Source organism: Gymnodraco acuticeps, unplaced genomic scaffold (genome assembly GCF_902827175.1).
Source record: "Gymnodraco acuticeps unplaced genomic scaffold, fGymAcu1.1, whole genome shotgun sequence".
Taxonomy (NCBI): domain Eukaryota; kingdom Metazoa; phylum Chordata; class Actinopteri; order Perciformes; family Bathydraconidae; genus Gymnodraco; species Gymnodraco acuticeps.
In genome coordinates, this window is record NW_022990230.1 from 310037 (window position 1) to 327548 (window position 17512).

The following is a 17512-nucleotide window of genomic DNA, read 5'->3' on the forward strand; positions in this document are numbered from 1 at the left end:
GTAACCCAGTTCTTTGTCTCAGTTTAGAGCCCGTCCACATCCTCGCTCTTTAACCAAACCTGTAGTTTGCTATAACTGTGGGCGCTATGCAAGAAATTGTTACATTCTCCTTTTAGTTTTATTAGCTATGTTTCAACCAACTACATGTCTGTCTCAGACCAACAGACCAGAGGAGGACCTTTAGTTGAATGAAACTTCCTCAAAACTAAAAGAAGCTGTGATGACAGTATCATGATGTTTTTTAGCATCTGATTTCATATCTAATTGTTCCTGCTTTATTTCTGTCACAATAGACCACAAAGACAACCGTGTCCTATTTCAATTTTTTCCCAAATGCATTTACAGTATAAGACTACTGTTACTGCTTAGTCTAATGTAATGTGTTACGTTGATTATTTTTGTGAATAAAACGTTCCCATAAAAAGCAAACTAGGTTGCCTTATAAAGCAATTTTTAAACCTATACTCTATGGAATGATTTAGGTTTAAGAATATACAAAGATATTCTTGTATGACGCCCAATGTACCCGCAGCAGTTTCCATAGGTCTAAGTGCTGCAGCATTTGCTCACATTTTTGGTGTCTTTCTTGTTAAGGTGCTTCTGATGTGGACAGGATCTGAGAACACTCTTTAACCCGCTGCTGTTTACCGCTGTGTTCAGCAGCAACAGCAGTTAAAAAAACGGTCCTCATCATTCATCGTCCCGTCTTGTAAAGCAACATCCAACCCGTGGCTACGTAAACTGTTAGAGAGCATACAGTACCACAGCATGCTCAAGTATACAAAATAATGTAGATCTGTTTACTATTAGCTCTATAATATATATATTCATATCAATGTGGCTTTAATATTTCTTTCATTTACCCAAGGCTTAAGGGTGAATCAACTCAGACAAACCGTTTTTTTTACGAAATGGGTAAACTCTTTGCAGAAATAACTTTCTTCTGTTTTCTCCAATGCAGTTAAGGGACGTGAAGCTATCGAAGTATATAAGTGCAGTCTGTAGCTGAGGCCAGTCCCAATCCACAACACCATAATCCCAACACAGAGACAGGGTACAATCACAGTCCCTGGTCTTAAACTTTGTGAACCCGTACTAACATCCTAAAAAAGATAGGACAACTTCCTCCCAGGAAAAGAGGAGTAATACGAGAGGGCTGACTCACTTCCTTCGACAAAGGTTTGCTAAAATAAGCTGCCGAAAAAGTTCTTTAGAAATGTTAACTCAGAATCCTTCATAGATGTCAGAGTTGTGAGAAACCAGTTTGGCAACATTTACTAGTCAGACAATATGCTGTGATGAAATAACAGGAAGTTCAGGAGTTTAGTTTCTAACTGAAATGAAACAGCCTTATTAGTCAAAACAGTTGGTGGAAACAACGTCTTGTAAGGCAACTGGATGAAAAGTCATACAGGGAAACAAAGTAGGAACAGGGAACTTACAGTGTCTTTACCCACGCCCACCCTACATGCCCTCGTCCTACCCACTGCCCGTCTTTGCCCCTAACCCAACCCTCTGACCCCTGAACCTCGTCCTCGCCCCCCCCACCCACCCTGGCGTGCAGCTGTCGGGACATGTCGCAGCCTGGGACTGGCCTCTCCTCTCTGAATGTCTCTTTATCTGCCGGCTTTCAGCACTGGCTTCAAGTGCCAACAAGTCAATGGCTTCACCACTGTGCAAACTGCATTAGGTCATAACAAACTATAAGAAAAACAAAACTTGAAAAAGAAAAAAAGACAACTCGGAATATCACCTCAACGTTCCTCTTTGCTGGCATCTTCACACCCATTCCCCTTCTTTAGTTTTACAATCTCCTAAACCATCTGGATTGGATAGGTAAGATTTCTATGCGTATATATATTTATATAAGGTATAGATTTGTGCGTAGATTTACACAAAAATATACAAAAATGCATAAAGACATACTGAATTTGTTAAGGACTGCCCATACATTTATGTACGTTACCATACATACAGTACAAACATACATACTTTGTTTAGGTGTGTGTGTGTGTGTGTGTGTGTGTGTGTGTGTGTGTGTGTGTGTGTGTGTGTGTGTGTGTGTGTGTGTGTGTGTGTGTGTGTGTTAATTCCTTGGTTTGTAAAACTCCACATTCAGTAGAGTGAGATTTCCGACAAGATAATCCCAGATTCTCCGCTTGGCACCAGTCAGCTCGACTCGAGAGCCGAGACAGAAAGACAGAGTGGATGTTTGTTGTCTCATAAGTCTTTGTATGAAGCTGTCTGTCCTGCCGCGTCCTTCGCTCAGTTTCTCAGTCAGTTAAGTGCTCCTCGGTTCTTTGTGACAAGACAAGTTGATCGGAGCTCTTCCTCCCTCAATTTCAATCATCTCCTGAGGAGGATGCCATCCTTAACCCAGCTGTCAGTTATCTCTCCGGGTCAAAAAGCACCCTATCCCCTTTTTAACGTGCCACCTGTGACCTCTCCTGCCCCTCAGACGCTGCTCCGTGGCCAGGCTCGCAGACAACAAGCCATCGGAGGCTAAAACATTAATTCAAACTGGCTGCTCCCTCCAGTGCAGCCACTTGTTACCATGGTAACAACACCACCTTTAACCCGTCGAAGAAAGGGACAGTTCCCCCTCGTCTGATTCTCATGTGGACTCCAGCGTGTCCAGTTGAAACACATTGTGATTGGTCGGGGTGGTGAAAAAGAGCTGCTCGTGCGTCGGGGAGGTGGAGTGGTTGTCACAGGGACTGTTGAGGCCCAGCGTCCGCTCAAAGTCCAGCAGCTGGCCCATGAAGTTGAAGTTTGGGGAAATGTTCGACTTTTTCCGCTTCACAAAGTCGTACGCGTCGTTGAGCGACAGGTTGAGCTTCTGCATCAGGTAGGCCACCGTGACGGTCACCGAGCGGCTGATCCCCGCCAGACAGTGCACCAGGATGCCGCACTTCTTCGAGCGAGCCTCGTCTGCACAGGAAAGCATGAGAGAGGATTAGATTGATGTAAAAACCTACTGTATATTTTCATATATTTATTAGCCTTTAAATGATGACAATATTCTCTGTTCAATCTCTGCTGTGTCGATGTGAATAAAGATGTATTTCTCCTAACAAACAATGAGCCACATTTATAGAATCACATAAAAAAATAGTCAAACCTATTTTAAAAATCATCAATTAGCTTATTACTCTAAACAATGGGATCTTATATAAACACATAATGTTCTGCCCAATTTAGAGAAGTTTAGGTTTCACACGATATAATTGTCTGTATTTCTTTTTGAGGTGTGCTGTTGGCAGGGCTCAGTTGTAAAAACGTGACGGCCACGGTGGCCAACACACACAATTATTTTTGTTCAACATTATATTGAATTGTGGCTTATTTAGTCATGATTATACAATGTTATAGAAAAATATGCATGGATTAAAAGTTTCAGGCACCTGAAAGCAATTGACTGAGTTCCACTGTGTGTATAATATATATGTTCCTCAAAAAAACAACATATTTTCCTATTATTGAATTACAACTCAATAAGAATCGCTTGTACAATAGACATTTATAGAACAATATCTAACATTATATTCTCCCTTCAACACTCCACTGAAGGCAACAATCCAGAAAACTGTGCTGGCTCCAAGTTAGTACAAAATATCTAAAATGTTCCATTATTGTGATTTGAATCCACAATGACCTTTCTTTATGACAGCAGAAAGTCATGTTTCATTCTGCTTTCTAGCTCTCAGTCTGTAGAAAAACCTGAATAACGAAAACATCCTACATTATTAACAGGCTACATCCATCCACCTTCTATCAGTTTCAAACCCTTGCACTTACATCACTACAGGCCATTAGAGCCACAGAGTTAAGTGCTTCTTTCCTTTCTTCCTCTCCTTTATCTCTCTCTGCCTCTCCTCACTCTCCCTGCCTGACTCTCTTGTTGTGGGATTTGGGTCAGTTGGCTCACGAGCTCAGGCTGCCAAGCGGACGTCAAATTAAATGTATATGTGATGTGTGCTCACTTTCTACAACTATACAGGACTCAGAAGTCAAATAAGTAACCAGTGCTTAATCTGTGCTGAGCAGATCCTCACATTGTGCAGATGTGAGCAGCATTACATCCCTTTTCTTGCGCTATAAATGCATCATAACGCAATAATTGCCCATTGCCGGGAAACATCAAGTTCCTTCTTCTCTATACGTTATGCACAATCATTTCAGATATTTAAGGAATCTGCAGTCCACAGCAGTAAAGTGTAAGGTCACATCTGGAACTTCTTTCCTTTACCCATAATTACCCTGCTGGCACTTAAAGACCTGATTTAATCCCTGCCCATTACAGCCAGTCAGACAGCAACATTTAACATGTAACATCAGACCCATGACCCGAATCTGCCAAGACCTCTGGCTCTGGCATATGTCACACTTCCTCCCACCTACTGAAACATTAGCTTTAAAAGAAAAAGAGAAATGTCAGAGTCTGGACAATCTAAGACCAAAACAGAGACCCTGGTTCAGTGGTTCTCATAGACCCATCAGAGAGGGAATGTACTCACTCTCTGGGAATTAAGTAAGAGGGAATGACACTAACGATGGGAAATACTGGAAATGAGATGAGATAAGAGGCTAAAATTCTCCTGGCTTCAGTATGACTCAATGCTCCAAAAATCTATTTCCTCAAAACTATTGTGCTATTACAGTCAAATGTAATTAGGAATAGAAAAATACAGGCCAGCTGTGTTTAAGACAAGTTCCCATTTCTGTTTAACACAACAGGCAAAGAGAGTAATGGAGGATAAACTTAACAAACTAGTGCTGACAAGTTTTGCATACCAATTAACTGGCTTTAATTTCTTAATGGTATAGTTGTGCTGCTTTTCATACGTTTATGATAGTAAAGTAAATACTTTTAGTTTTGGACTGTTGGTTAGACAAAAAAAAACTATTTGAAGAAGAAGACTTGGGCCTTGCGAGATTGGGATGAACATTGTTATATATGTTCTGACTTGTATTATCTGATTCATCCATCTAGATAGAAAAATAACTGCCAATTGTTAGGATATTCATTTAAATCCAGCCAAAAACACCAGAGGTTTTGCTGGCTCCATATTCTCAAATGTATGATAGTTGTTTGGACAAAACAAGCAGAAGGAGCAAGCCTTTACTTACCGATGAATGAAATGGCCTCGGGGAAAAACTGAGAGAGGTTCTGGCTCCAGTGATCGGAGATGGGGATCTGTTTGTATTTGAAGTCGCCTTCATGTTCGAACATGTTGGGCAGGTTGGGCGTCACGTTGAGGATGTACTTGATGTTGTACTTGCTGAGCACATCCAGGTTGGTGGAGTCTTTGGCACAGCCCAGGAAGAGGTACGGCAGAATCTGGACGGGAAACGCTGTCTGGTTGCTGGGGAGCGGGCTGCCCTCTGACTCTGTGGCGCTGCCCGGCTCGCGGTCCGACTCTCCATCAGAGCAGTCGGAGCTGATGCGCAGACCCCCGAGGCCGAGGACTGAGGCTGGGGGGGAGCTGCTGGGACAGGAGCAGTCCAAATTGGTCTCGCAGTGCTCGGGGTACTCCGACTGGAACTTGTTGAAGCCCCCTGAATGACAAGAAAGAGACCAAATAATGTCAATATAAGGAAAAGGGCTAGAAAGTCACTTCACATGCTGGTATAAGAAATGTCTCTGTGCATGAGCGCAGGGAGGGTTGTGCAATACAACATCTACAAAATGGCAGCTGAATGTAAAGTCTGCATGATACGATATATTTAACATGTTCCTCCAAATGCTCTACGTTTTACTGTGATATCTTGTTTCAACAGTAATAAAGCTCCATCTTATCTTATCTTGTCTTACAAGAGGTGAATCATGAACATAAATTATGGTAATTTTACCTTTTAATTAAAAAGAAAATAATATGATTGCTACATTTATACATTATGACCATTAAGAAAACATTTTGACATGTTATTAATCACAGTGATGGTAACAAACATACATCAAAAAGAACAGTTAGTTCCAAAATGAAACAATCTATCATACCATATTTAACCACAGTAGATTCATATTCAGATTACATAATATGTTATATATAAACCAAGGGGTTTAATGAGATCAAAATTAAATCATTTACACATCTTTTTCATTGACTCACATTACATTATAAATATTCTAAAACATGACATGTATATCATGATATGGGTTTATAATTACCAATGCAAAAATATTTGCCATATCGTGTTTGTATGCGAGACTACATCAAATATGAATGAGACTAATAACAGAAAAATAACATGATATTTTCGCCGTCATGGCTTGGCATACATGCCGGACAGATGTGCTCCATTGAGAAAAGCTGCGCCCTGGGGAGGGTGAGCAGGACACCGAGCACTCACTACTCAGCTCAGTGGACTTTTTGTGAATGGCAGCTCGGATTGTGACTTTACTGGAACACTGCTTTGATCATTAATACATCAAATCTATCTGTAGATCCTAACGCTACCACATTTTATACACGTGACGTCCTCATCATGTCTGACTATCCTATGTTTTTATTTGGTGCTGCAGTTTTATTCACATTGCGTCGTCGTCTCCTCGTTTCCCCGTTCATTCATGAAAAAAAACGCCAGTCTTTTCATAAAGGAGCACAACATGGCGGGCCATTTTTGCAGCATTTAATTGAAAACATATTTGACATAGCTTTGTATATTTAGACACATACTCCCGTTATATATATTTCTATTGATTAGCCCAATTATTTCCAAATAATAGTTATAATAATATAATGGCTCTCGGAAATAAGAGTGTTTTGTCAAAGTTAATTATGACTTCGCACTGCAGTTAGTGAAGCTGATGTGTTTCACATTGCAGCCTATCTATTATTATACTGTGATAAAATCATAATCTGTGGATAATATGCTCAGATAAATAACTCTTCCTGCATCATTATTAAAAATGAACGAGACACGAACTTTAGTCGGTCAGACAGATGATAACATCTGGATTCATTTGAAGTGTCGAAACACTGCGACACTTCAAGCTATAGGCTACCTATACGCTATTTAAAATCTACAATTACGTTATATTTAATACGGGATATGATAACATTTTCTAAAATAGGTTAAGATTGATCTGATCCGGGATACTTTGTGTCGCCTAATCGGATACATGTGTCATGTTTTAAACTGTTTCTGGAAATACGTATCTGAAGCAAAACTATCACGTCTGATTCAAGTCCAGATTCATATATGTGTGTTATATTCTAGCACTAATAGTTATCTATTTGGTGAGATAAGCTGCTGAGGCTTTCCAGTAATTAGGGGAATCTCAGTTAATTACATCGGAGTGAAATTATTGTAGTCATTGTGAGTTTTGTTTGGATCAAAGGGACACGAACTCAAGTTTAAAGCCATCCAATCTTACCCTCCAGGTAGAAAGCCTTGCATCCGTCGTCCCGCAGTTTCTGCAGCAGCAGCCCCAGCACGGAGCTTCCCAGCCCGGACTCCTGCCGCTCCGGGGTCGCCTCGTCGTACAGAACCACCACGTCCGTCTTGCACCGCTTCACAAATTTCTCCTTGTCCTCGTTGTTGGGGATGATGGAGCGGATGGGGAGGTTGCCCTTCTTCAGCCTCCGCAGCATGAGGCCCGGGATGGCCAGGTTGATGGCCGACTCGATGTGCGAGGACTCGTACAGCTCATGGGGTCTGCAGTCCAGCAGCAGCAGGGAGCTGGCCCCGGACTCCAGCTCCTCCTGCAGCCACTCCACGCTCTTACTCGACATCATCATCACAGTCACGATCACAGAGCCTCTGCACAGATGATTAATTCTCATCAGGGAAACGTTAATCCGCCTGTCCCCTGGTGTGACATGGAGAACAACGCAACAGAAGAGAGGGAAACAAGACAAATCACGCTGCTAAACTTCCCTTCCCGCGGCCACCACCAAGACCACCGCCGCTGCGCACACACACGCAGCCAGCACACACTTCCACACACACATCCAACACGCACGCAGCGATGCCCCTCTGGTTGGAGCAGGAAACTTGAACATGCAGGTTTTCTTTCCCTCCTTGCTTCAGTCCGATAGAAGTGGGGGTTTCATTCCGACATCCATTTGGCGACCCAACTCCAACTTCGAGGGCGTCCGCAGACCCTCAAAAAACGTCCCAAAGATGCTTAGTTATTGTCTGAGGGTGTGAGTCTCAGACGAGATGCTGTGTCTAAAGCCCATGATTATTGTTATTATTTGACATGCTGGCCCGTGGAGCGCCTCTGGTTAATCATTTCTACTGGATGCGTTAAAGAGGCTCTGCAGGGTGTCACTGAGCTGAGGGAGGAGCGCAGAGATTTAAAGGTGCAGAGCTGCTGAACATTCACACAAGCTCACAATGTTATCACGACATTCATATCCATTCATTGATAGTTCATACAACAAGGCACTAGACATACTCTAACATGTCCCCTCCAGTAATAAGCTCAAAATGTCTCCCATATGTGTTGAAAAAGAGTATAGTGTTGTTTTTTTTACCCCAGAAGAAGCTGTTTGACAGCTGTGTGCATGTGAAACCAATGTAAAAATACTGCATGCCTATACTGTTTCCCTTCTCATTATTTTTAATGTAATGTTAATATGAAAATACAAATACAGTTTGGTAAACCTTGGCCCCAATATTACAAGGCGTTTACTTCTGTTTGTATTGTTATTGTTGTAATAAACCTTAATATCTGCCATTACATGTTCAATAAAAGCAAAAGATAAAGAAAAGGGAAAACTCCAGTAATATGATACAGTACACTATTGTATTTTATTTTTCTTAAAAAATATGATTAAATAAATAAAAAGTAAACCAACGTGTTGACAATGACAGAAAATTAGTTTAACGTTGTTATTTTATTTTTTCAGGGGTGTTCACTCTATAAGGCTTTGCTAAATATGGGCTAAACTTATTCACATTTGGGACAATAAGATTGTATATTTGGCTGTAAAAGTCTGATATTGTAAATATGTATTACAGAAAAAAACATTTTATTTTGTACTGTTGGCCATAAATAAAGAAATCCAACTGGTTCCTGAGCAGTATGCTTTCTCTAAAAGGATCTTATGACCATCTTGTTCATTTATTAAAGTGAATGCATGCCACACAAAAGGGTTTTAATGACCTGGGGGACAAATGTGTATGGCCTCATGCACTAGAAGGGACTCTTAACTCATTTGCCACTGATCTCCACACATGGGACACTCACAACATTTATACATTCATCCATAATTCATTCACACCTCCACCTAACAATCAATTACACAAATGTGCCTCTGGCCTCAAACTAAACAGCACTTATTGAGTGACAACATCGTAGTCTGTCTCATTTCTGAGAGCAATATGTCTTCTCTCTTTGAGAAAAAAACTAGTTCAATGAAGATAGGAAACATTTGAACAACTTGTTGAACTATCTTGAAGGAGTCTAATTAATTATTGAAATACCTTGAGAATTTCACATTTTTGTAACAGCTCTATAGTGTATACCTGCTGCTCTGGGTCATCACCATGACTTTCACCATGAATGACCTAATAAGGCATCAGCAGGTTTTGACAGAGGCAGAGGGGAAAAGAGGAGCGTTTGATTTCCTCACAGCTGCAAAGAGGAGGGGTGGGGGATGCACCAGCTGCAGACAATGGCTCTTTATCCCCCCCTTAGTGTCTCTCTCTCTCTCTCTCTCTCCTCTCTCTCCTCTCTCTCTCTCTCTCTCTCTCTCCTCTCTCTCTCTCTCTCTCTCTCCTCTCTCTCTCTCTCTCTCTTCTCTCTCTCTCTCTCTCTCTCTCTCTATTCTCTCTCTCTCTCTCTCTCTCACACATGCGCACGCTTGCGCGCGCACACACACACACACACACACACACACACACACACACACACACACACTTTAGGGCTCTTGTGTTTCCACTCCCTTCATGGACAACAACAGGCTCTCTGTGTATCCACTCTGTGTGTGTTTGTGTTTGTTTACAAACTTCTCTTCGATAGTAAACAAAAACTATCCTCACTTATTTTTAACACCCAAATAACTGAAGACTAAAACTTTACTTGTGATGAAGCTCTAACGGAGTCGACATCAGGTCTTGAAAGCACCTGTAGACAAGGCCTTGGTGGCAATCTGGGCAATTAGGGCCAGTTGAAATGCTGATTTTGAGTTAAACAATGCCCTTTTTTAGTAGTAGCATTAGCTCGTTATTCTGCAGCATTTCAGTCATTTTAAATGGTATGAGCTAATCAAATGGCTATTATCAGTGGTTATCATTAACAATGTAAATCTTCGGATAGGGCAGAAAAGGCCAAATTACACCTATCCCCATGTTATGGTTTTTAGTTTTAAACATGTGGTTATTGAGTCATTAGCAGGGGCGGATCTACGGGGGGCAGCTGCCCCCCCCCACTAAAGAGCTTTGCCCCCCCAGCTGCCCCCCTAACTTTTTGGTTCTTAAAACTGTTATTAGTAAATCGAAAGACCACTATGTCCACAACAACCTTCTCAAATCATTATAACAAGCAATTAATTTACCTATTTTAATAATGAGTAACCTAAACCCCTTAAAACATTTGGTACACACAGACTCCGGGTGACACAGCTGCAGAGAGAGAGAGCAGCGACTGAGCTGTCCTCAGCATCTGGAGGTAAAGACCGTTACGTAGCCTACCCGTCGGACCATTTTGTCCTTGTATTGTAAGCTTGTATTATTTTAAGTAAAGACACAAAGAGTTTAATACACACTATTCAAAACGGCGTGTTTGTATTGTGTTTAACGGACGGTCTCCTTTTCAGGCCGTTTCGTTAGCCAACAACACATTACACATTGACTGTGCTAGCTAGCTAGGTGATCGATCATTTTAATTTAGTTAGCTAAGCAGTTTAAAAGATACGTAGGTTACCCTTACATGTCACAGCAATGAATTAACAAATTAAAACAAGTTACATCGCAAATGTTTACCGCATAGACTGTAAATAGAGGTGTACCGTCAAACTAGTAAATAGTCTGAACACAAATGATTTAATGATTTTTACTTTTCTGATTTAATTTAAGTTTTTTGAATTTCTTAAAGGCCAGACAGTGTAATGTATTACGAGGATTTTAACCAGTGCTTCACATCATGACTTTTGCAGGCCTGGAGTTGTTGAAAAATGAAAAGAAAAGGGAATATCACTTATTTTTTTAACACAAAAAGTCAGAGAACTGAAAATGAGGACAAGAGAGAGGGAAATGAAAAAGGAGAGGAGAGTACAGTGGAGAGGCCAGGAGGGTCAGAACATGAGAAGGCCACAGAAGGAGATGAAGATATGGATCGAGAGGAAGTGGATGTGAGAAATGAAGAAGAGGGTTCAGACTCAGAAAGAGGGACAGAGGCAGGAAGTGAGAAGGAGGCTGAGGCAGATGGCAGGGAGGCAGTTACCACTCTAGCTGGACCACATGGTATGTTTTTATTCCCCATCCATTACAGTAGCATAGCAAGGCATGTCCCTGACATACAACATAATGTAAAATAACATGTTCATTCCTACTTTCTGTTGTATGTGTTATATAGGATTACTTGCGTAAAGATTTACAAATGCATCTTATTATATTAGTGATTATGATCAAACCAAATATATAAAACAAATGCTATGATAGAGAACAACTTTACGCCTGCATTAGATAATTATATTGACCAATTCTATATCTTTCTTTTAGATATATCAAAATGCAAAGGTGATGCAGCTGTGCAGCCCAATCTTAAGACATTTCCCAAAACACTACATGGAGCAGCAAAGCGAAGTTTTCACAAGGAGTGGTACAGTTCTTGGCCATGGCTTGAGTATTCCCTCTCTCAAGATGCAGCATACTGTTTTGCATGCAGACATTTTGTTTCTGCAAAAGCAAGTGTTTTCACAGCAGAACATGGCTATTCAAACTGGAAGAAGGCCACTTCCAAAGATAGTGGGTTCAGTGTACATGCCAGATCAGACACACATGTAAATGCCATGATTGCATGGACAGAATACAAAAGCATGGCCGGGAGAAATACAACTATTCTTGGAATGATGGGAGATGAAAATCAAAAACAAGTAACCGAAAATCAAAAATACATAAAAACTTTGGCCGAGATTTTACTTTTGACAGCTACTCAAAACATTTCCCAACGTGGCCATGATGAGTCTGAAACTTCCAAAAACAAGGGAAATTTCCTTGAGATTTTAGATGTTGTAAGTAAACACGATCCCTTAGTTAAAAGACGATTGTCACAGGGTCCCAGGAATGCAAAGTACACCAGCAAAGGCACTCAAAACGAAATGTTAGAATGCTTAGCTGAAATTGTAAGAGAGGATATTATAAAAGAGGTTAAAGAAAGTGAACACTTTTCTATTTTAGCAGATGAGACTAAAGATATGAAAAAAATTGAGCAGCTGTCTCTGGTCGTACGCTATTATTATAATGGTGTGGTTCAGGAGAGCTTCCTTGAGTACCAACAAGCAGAGCACTTGGATGCAGCCAGTTTGACAAAGAAAATCATTTCCTGTCTTGAGAAGTATGGGCTGGAATACAAAGAGAACCTGGTGGGCCAAGGCTATGATGGGGCTGCAGTCATGAGTGGCAGGTGCTCTGGTGTGCAAACAAGGGTTAAGGAAGTGGCCAAATATGCATTTTATGTTCACTGCAACGCACATTGTTTGAATCTTGTCATTGTTGACTGTGTGAAGAGTGTCCCAGAAGCTGCATATTTTTTCATGTTGCTGGAAAGACTGTATACATTCATGTCAGGCTCATATGTTCACAATAAGTGGATGGATGTCCAGAAAGAAATGTTCACTGGGGCCCCACGGGAACTACCAAGACTTAGTGACACTAGATGGGCCTGTCGCTATGCTGCATGTAGAAACCTCATGGACAGGCTGACTGCAGTCATAAGAGTGCTGGATGACATTTCAGATGAGGCCAATCCACAGAGAGCTGTAGACGCAAGAGGGCTACGTTCTCAAATTGACCTTAATTTCATAGGTCTCCTAGCTGTCTTCAGAAAAGTGCTAGGTGAAGCAAAGTTTTTATCTGAGATGCTCCAGTCACCTAATGTTGACCTTACTAAAGCAGCTGACCTTACTGAAACCCTCAGACAGACCTTTGAAGAATATCGCAAAGAAGAGAGCTTTAATGAGCTGTGGAATACAGTCATTAAAACATGCAATGACTGCAACATTTCTATCATTGCCAAATCAAAAAGAACCAGACACACATTTAGCAGACTACATGATAGTCTTGTAACATCTACAGTGGGACAGAGAACACATATTGACAGCAAAGATTCCTTCAGAATAGGTATATTCACTCCCGTCGTTGACTCAATGATCAGAGAGATGGACAGGCGCTTTTCAAAGTTTAGCAGCAACATAATGAGGGGTATACAAGCTTTAAACCCATCAAGCAATGGTTTCTTAAAGGAAGAATTTGTTTTGTTGGTGGCTGAGGCATATGGCTCTGACTGGCAAGACTTGAAAACTGAGATACACCAGGCAAAAAGACTTCTGGAAAGAAACAGAACAAATGGCAAAGTAAACCCGTCCAGTCTGACTGAGTTTGTGAAGTTCTTGGAACTTTTTCGCTTATGTAAGATTGCTATTGTTTTGCCAGTGAGTACTGCAGGGTGTGAGCGAAGCTTTTCAACTTTGAAGCTTGTAAAAAATCACCTGTGCCAGGGCTCTTGACTAACTTTTTTCCCCATCCTCCCGGAACCGTCCCGAAATACAATCTAAGCCGTCCCGAAATTAATGTGGACCGTCCCGAATTTAAAATGTTAGTTTTTCTACATTATCATTAGTTAAAATCATTCAAAGTGACCTTTAACATAAATAAAACATAATACAAATCATTAGATGATAATTCATCAACCTTTTTATTTGAGTAAATCATTCAATCACATAAACAAAGGCCAAATATATTTAAACAAACGAGAAAATTACTCTAATATTGAATCCAATCAAGTCCCATCCAATTAACAAAAAAAATCCAACACTGTCCTGAAGACAGAACCCAGAGTAACCACTAACCAGGATGACAGTCTGTAACACAGTCAGGATGCCTTTACAAACTGCCCCGCCCCCTCGCACACAGACGGGAGAGAGAGATCTCGTCTGGATTGGAAAGCTTGAAAATACATCATAGACGCATGTTGTAGTCTTATTGCATATTAGAAACGGAGTTGGTGAAACTAAAACTGCGATATAATGTGTATGTAGCAATAATATAACATATATTTTTTAAATGTCTCCAGTACCGATAAAAAGTCCCATAACGTCGGAGCTTAACGTTACCACTGTCTTTAATAATTCCGGCCCGTTTAATACCGGGGCTCGGTACCCATAACCCATCCCTACATGGGGAGAGGCGCAGCATATTGCTAAGGACTAAATACGATGGAGGGTTCTCATCTCAGCCTTATTACCCATAGGGGATGAAGAGGAGTAAGTAAATAAAGAGGCCGGCGCTCCAGGGTCTGGTTCTGCTGTGCGTTTTTGTGATGTAACGGTAAAACATTTCAGAATTCCTCCGCGGGATGCCATTGTACATCACTCAACCCGCGAAATACACACACTCAGTACATAGCTAGACCCGCGAATTTGCGGGCCAGGAATTCGCGGGCACAGCCAGCTGGGCGGCTGGCTGACAGCCAGCGGCACAGCTGTAGCTACATGTGTGTGTATTTCGCGGGTTTCTAAATGTTTTGTGCGTGTGTGTTTATGTTGACAAGGAGGTTTAATATGCTACACAAAACGTGCAGTCGGTTTCATTTTCATCGGCATTTGTAGTAGAGTTAGCAGGGTATTTTTATTTTAACTCTCGTCCCAAATTCGTCCCAAAATTATTTTTTATCCTCCCCGACACTATTTTTTTCGGCCCCGGGACGACGGGACGTCCTTAAAGCTCGAGCCCTGACCTGCGCACAACCATGGCAGAGGACCGACTGAGGAATCTAGTGATTCTCAGCATTGAGAAAGAGCGTGCAAAAGCAATAGAAATGGATATTTTTGTCAAACGTTTTGCTGCACAGCACAACAACCGGCGCCTCAAGCTATCTTAAAATAGATAGGTGATGTCTTTACATCCAAGGACTTAAGTTGTACAAAAGTAATTTCACTGTTGTGTGTACTGTGTCAAATTTGATATAGTCTACTTGTATTTTGCCTGCTGTTGTATATTTTTTATTGAGAAATTATTGTAATTCTTGTATTATTTTAATTTTGCTGAAACTTTTATGTTTCAAAATATGCACAGTCTTGTTTTGTTTGATTACTAGGCATGTTCATCTTTGGGATACTATAACAATAAATAGTTTATATGTATGTCTGTGTTTTAGTGTTTTGTGTAGTGGATTCATCCATCCTCCCATGCCCCCCTGCCAAAACCTCTTGCCTCCCCTTTGCCACCCCATGTAAAATTGTCTAGATCCGCCACTGGTCATTAGTAACAAACATACTTGTTTAAGACAACTATCATATTTGGGTTAAAAACGAAAACTACATTATATTTGCTCATAACGAATGTCACAAACAATTGTAAGTACATTTTTTATTTAAAGTCTATGGCAGAGTGTAAGTGAGCGGGTTGGGGAGGAAAACAAAATCTGCAGCTTTTTATTTTGGAAGCAAATTCTTTTTGCCTTATCAGTTTGGCAATTTTCATTCAAATGATTGGGTTCCATCTGTTATTCCTGTATCCAGTTTTCATAACACCCCCGGGACGTATTTTGGGTAATTTCAGGTCATATTCTGATGGCTGGTTTAGGTTGGATAGCGACATCTTTGTATTGTCAAAATTGTGATGCGGCTCCTTGATGCTCCTCTGAATCGGCCATCGGTTTGTAAATCTAAAAGTTTCATGGAGATATAAGAAAACAACAAAACCATCTGTCGCCAGATTTGAATTCAAACGTTGCAAAATCCTTATCGTTGCTCAGAAGTAAGTGACATAATTACATTTTAGGAAAAACACTTGTGTTCATGTCGGGCCACATTGCCGATAGTAAGAAGCTGTTTGAGATACGTTTTCCGTGTGTTTAACTGCTATATTTTAATAACTGATGGAGCTACAGAGCAGTATGTGTTACGTAATAAAGCTTGAATATGACAAATAAGCTAAAGATTAAGATGTATTCACTTCTATCTGAACAACAAAATACTTATCAGCAGCTTTACCCATTGTGAGTGAACCTGCTCGTACATGCATCAACAGCCTTTAATCTGCCATATTGAAAGAACAGGAGCTTTCTATGTGCACACATGTCCTGTTTCACAATACCCGAAGTGTGTCAATATGTCAAGTCTTTATTGTTTTCATACTACAAAAAACTAGTCAAACAGAAACAGCAATATATGCAACATGAATCGGTTTTTCTCGAGACAAAGTCATCCTTCAGAGATGGAATAACCGCTGCTGGCAGATGAAGGAGAGCTTACTTCCTCCTTAAATCTATACTCCAGAATGGTAATGTAATTTTCTGAAGCATGCTGTTGAGATGAGCGCACTGACCCATAGTCCCAGAATTGAAACTGAGCTACACAAAATATCACACAAAAGTCAAGCAGAACCTTAAAAATCAGGACAAAGCTAAATCTCTTGATTAAAGTGAATGTGAATATTCTTTTTGAAGGTGAGGTGTTGTCAAACTTGTATTTTAGAGAAACAAAATGTATTAGCAGTTTTTTTCCCCCAGGAAGAAGTAGTAATTCTCCTGAACTGCTCTTACTGTCACTTTACTGAATCTCTCTATCTACTTAAAGGTGGGGTAGGTAAGTTTGAGGAACCGGCTCGAGATACACTTTTTGTTATATTCCATGGAATGCTCTTAACATCCCGATAGCAATGAATATCTTAAGTGCTTTGACAAAAAATACATACAAAAATGTCATCTGTGGAAGCCGTAGTACTGTAAAAAGCACGACCAATCATCTGAGCCGGCCCGGCTAAAATAACTGGATGGCCTACCTGCCTGTCAGCCTTCCATCTGTGCACAAACTTATCTCGTGCCCTGTAACGAAGGTAACTTCGTTACTATGGACTGACGGCTTTGGGGGCCTTGTAATATTGCACATGTGGTTTTGCACTTTATATAACCATGGCCGTATCCACCATTGAGGTCACCGAGGTCCGGACCTCGGTAATATTTTTCGAGCTGTGTAACAAAACTTGTGAAATAATTGCACTAAACGGGATTATTTGTAGTACTTCCATTTACTGACGATGGGGGTGCTGCATAACTATGTAGCCTCGATTAAAGCAAACAGAAGAAGACGACATGTATCAACCATAGACTGTATATATAAATCAACAAACCACCGCAGCTTGGACTTGAACAGGAGCAGCGGAGGAGTGATGAGGTATCTAGAGATCTGAGTCCAGCGGGCTGCTTGTGTTTCTGTTCATCAGGACATCATATGACCAGCAGAGAGAGAGAGAGAGATACAGGACAGGCAGAGAGAGAGAGAGACAGGACAGGGGAGAGAGAGAGAGGAGAGAGAGAGAGAGAGAGAGAGAGAGA

The 17512-nt window shown here is 40.9% G+C and overlaps 1 protein-coding gene across 1 annotated transcript; it reads right to left on the bottom strand.

Moving 5' to 3' along the window:
• Window positions 1-1559: 1559 nt before the first annotated feature.
• On the bottom strand, window positions 1560-8260 carry LOC117547985 (dual specificity protein phosphatase 7-like). The gene is made up of 3 exons (XM_034218901.1): window positions 7382-8260; window positions 5131-5559; window positions 1560-2931 (listed from the first exon to the last, which is right to left on the bottom strand). Exons 1-3 carry the CDS (start codon window positions 7788-7790, stop codon window positions 2615-2617), a joined length of 1155 nt encoding a protein of 384 aa, XP_034074792.1. The 5' UTR covers window positions 7791-8260; the 3' UTR covers window positions 1560-2614.
• Window positions 8261-17512: the final 9252 nt, after the last annotated feature.

Coding starts and splice junctions, on each gene's coding strand:
- LOC117547985 (XM_034218901.1), bottom strand. CDS start 7,790: ATGAGAATTAATCATCTGTGCAGAGGCTCTGTGATCGTGACTGTGATG. Junction 5,560..7,381: donor CAAGGCTTTCTACCTGGAGG/GTAAGATTGGAT, acceptor CTTGTCATTCAG/GGGGCTTCAACAAGTTCCAG. Junction 2,932..5,130: donor CGAGGCCATTTCATTCATCG/GTAAGTAAAGGC, acceptor TTTCCTGTGCAG/ACGAGGCTCGCTCGAAGAAG.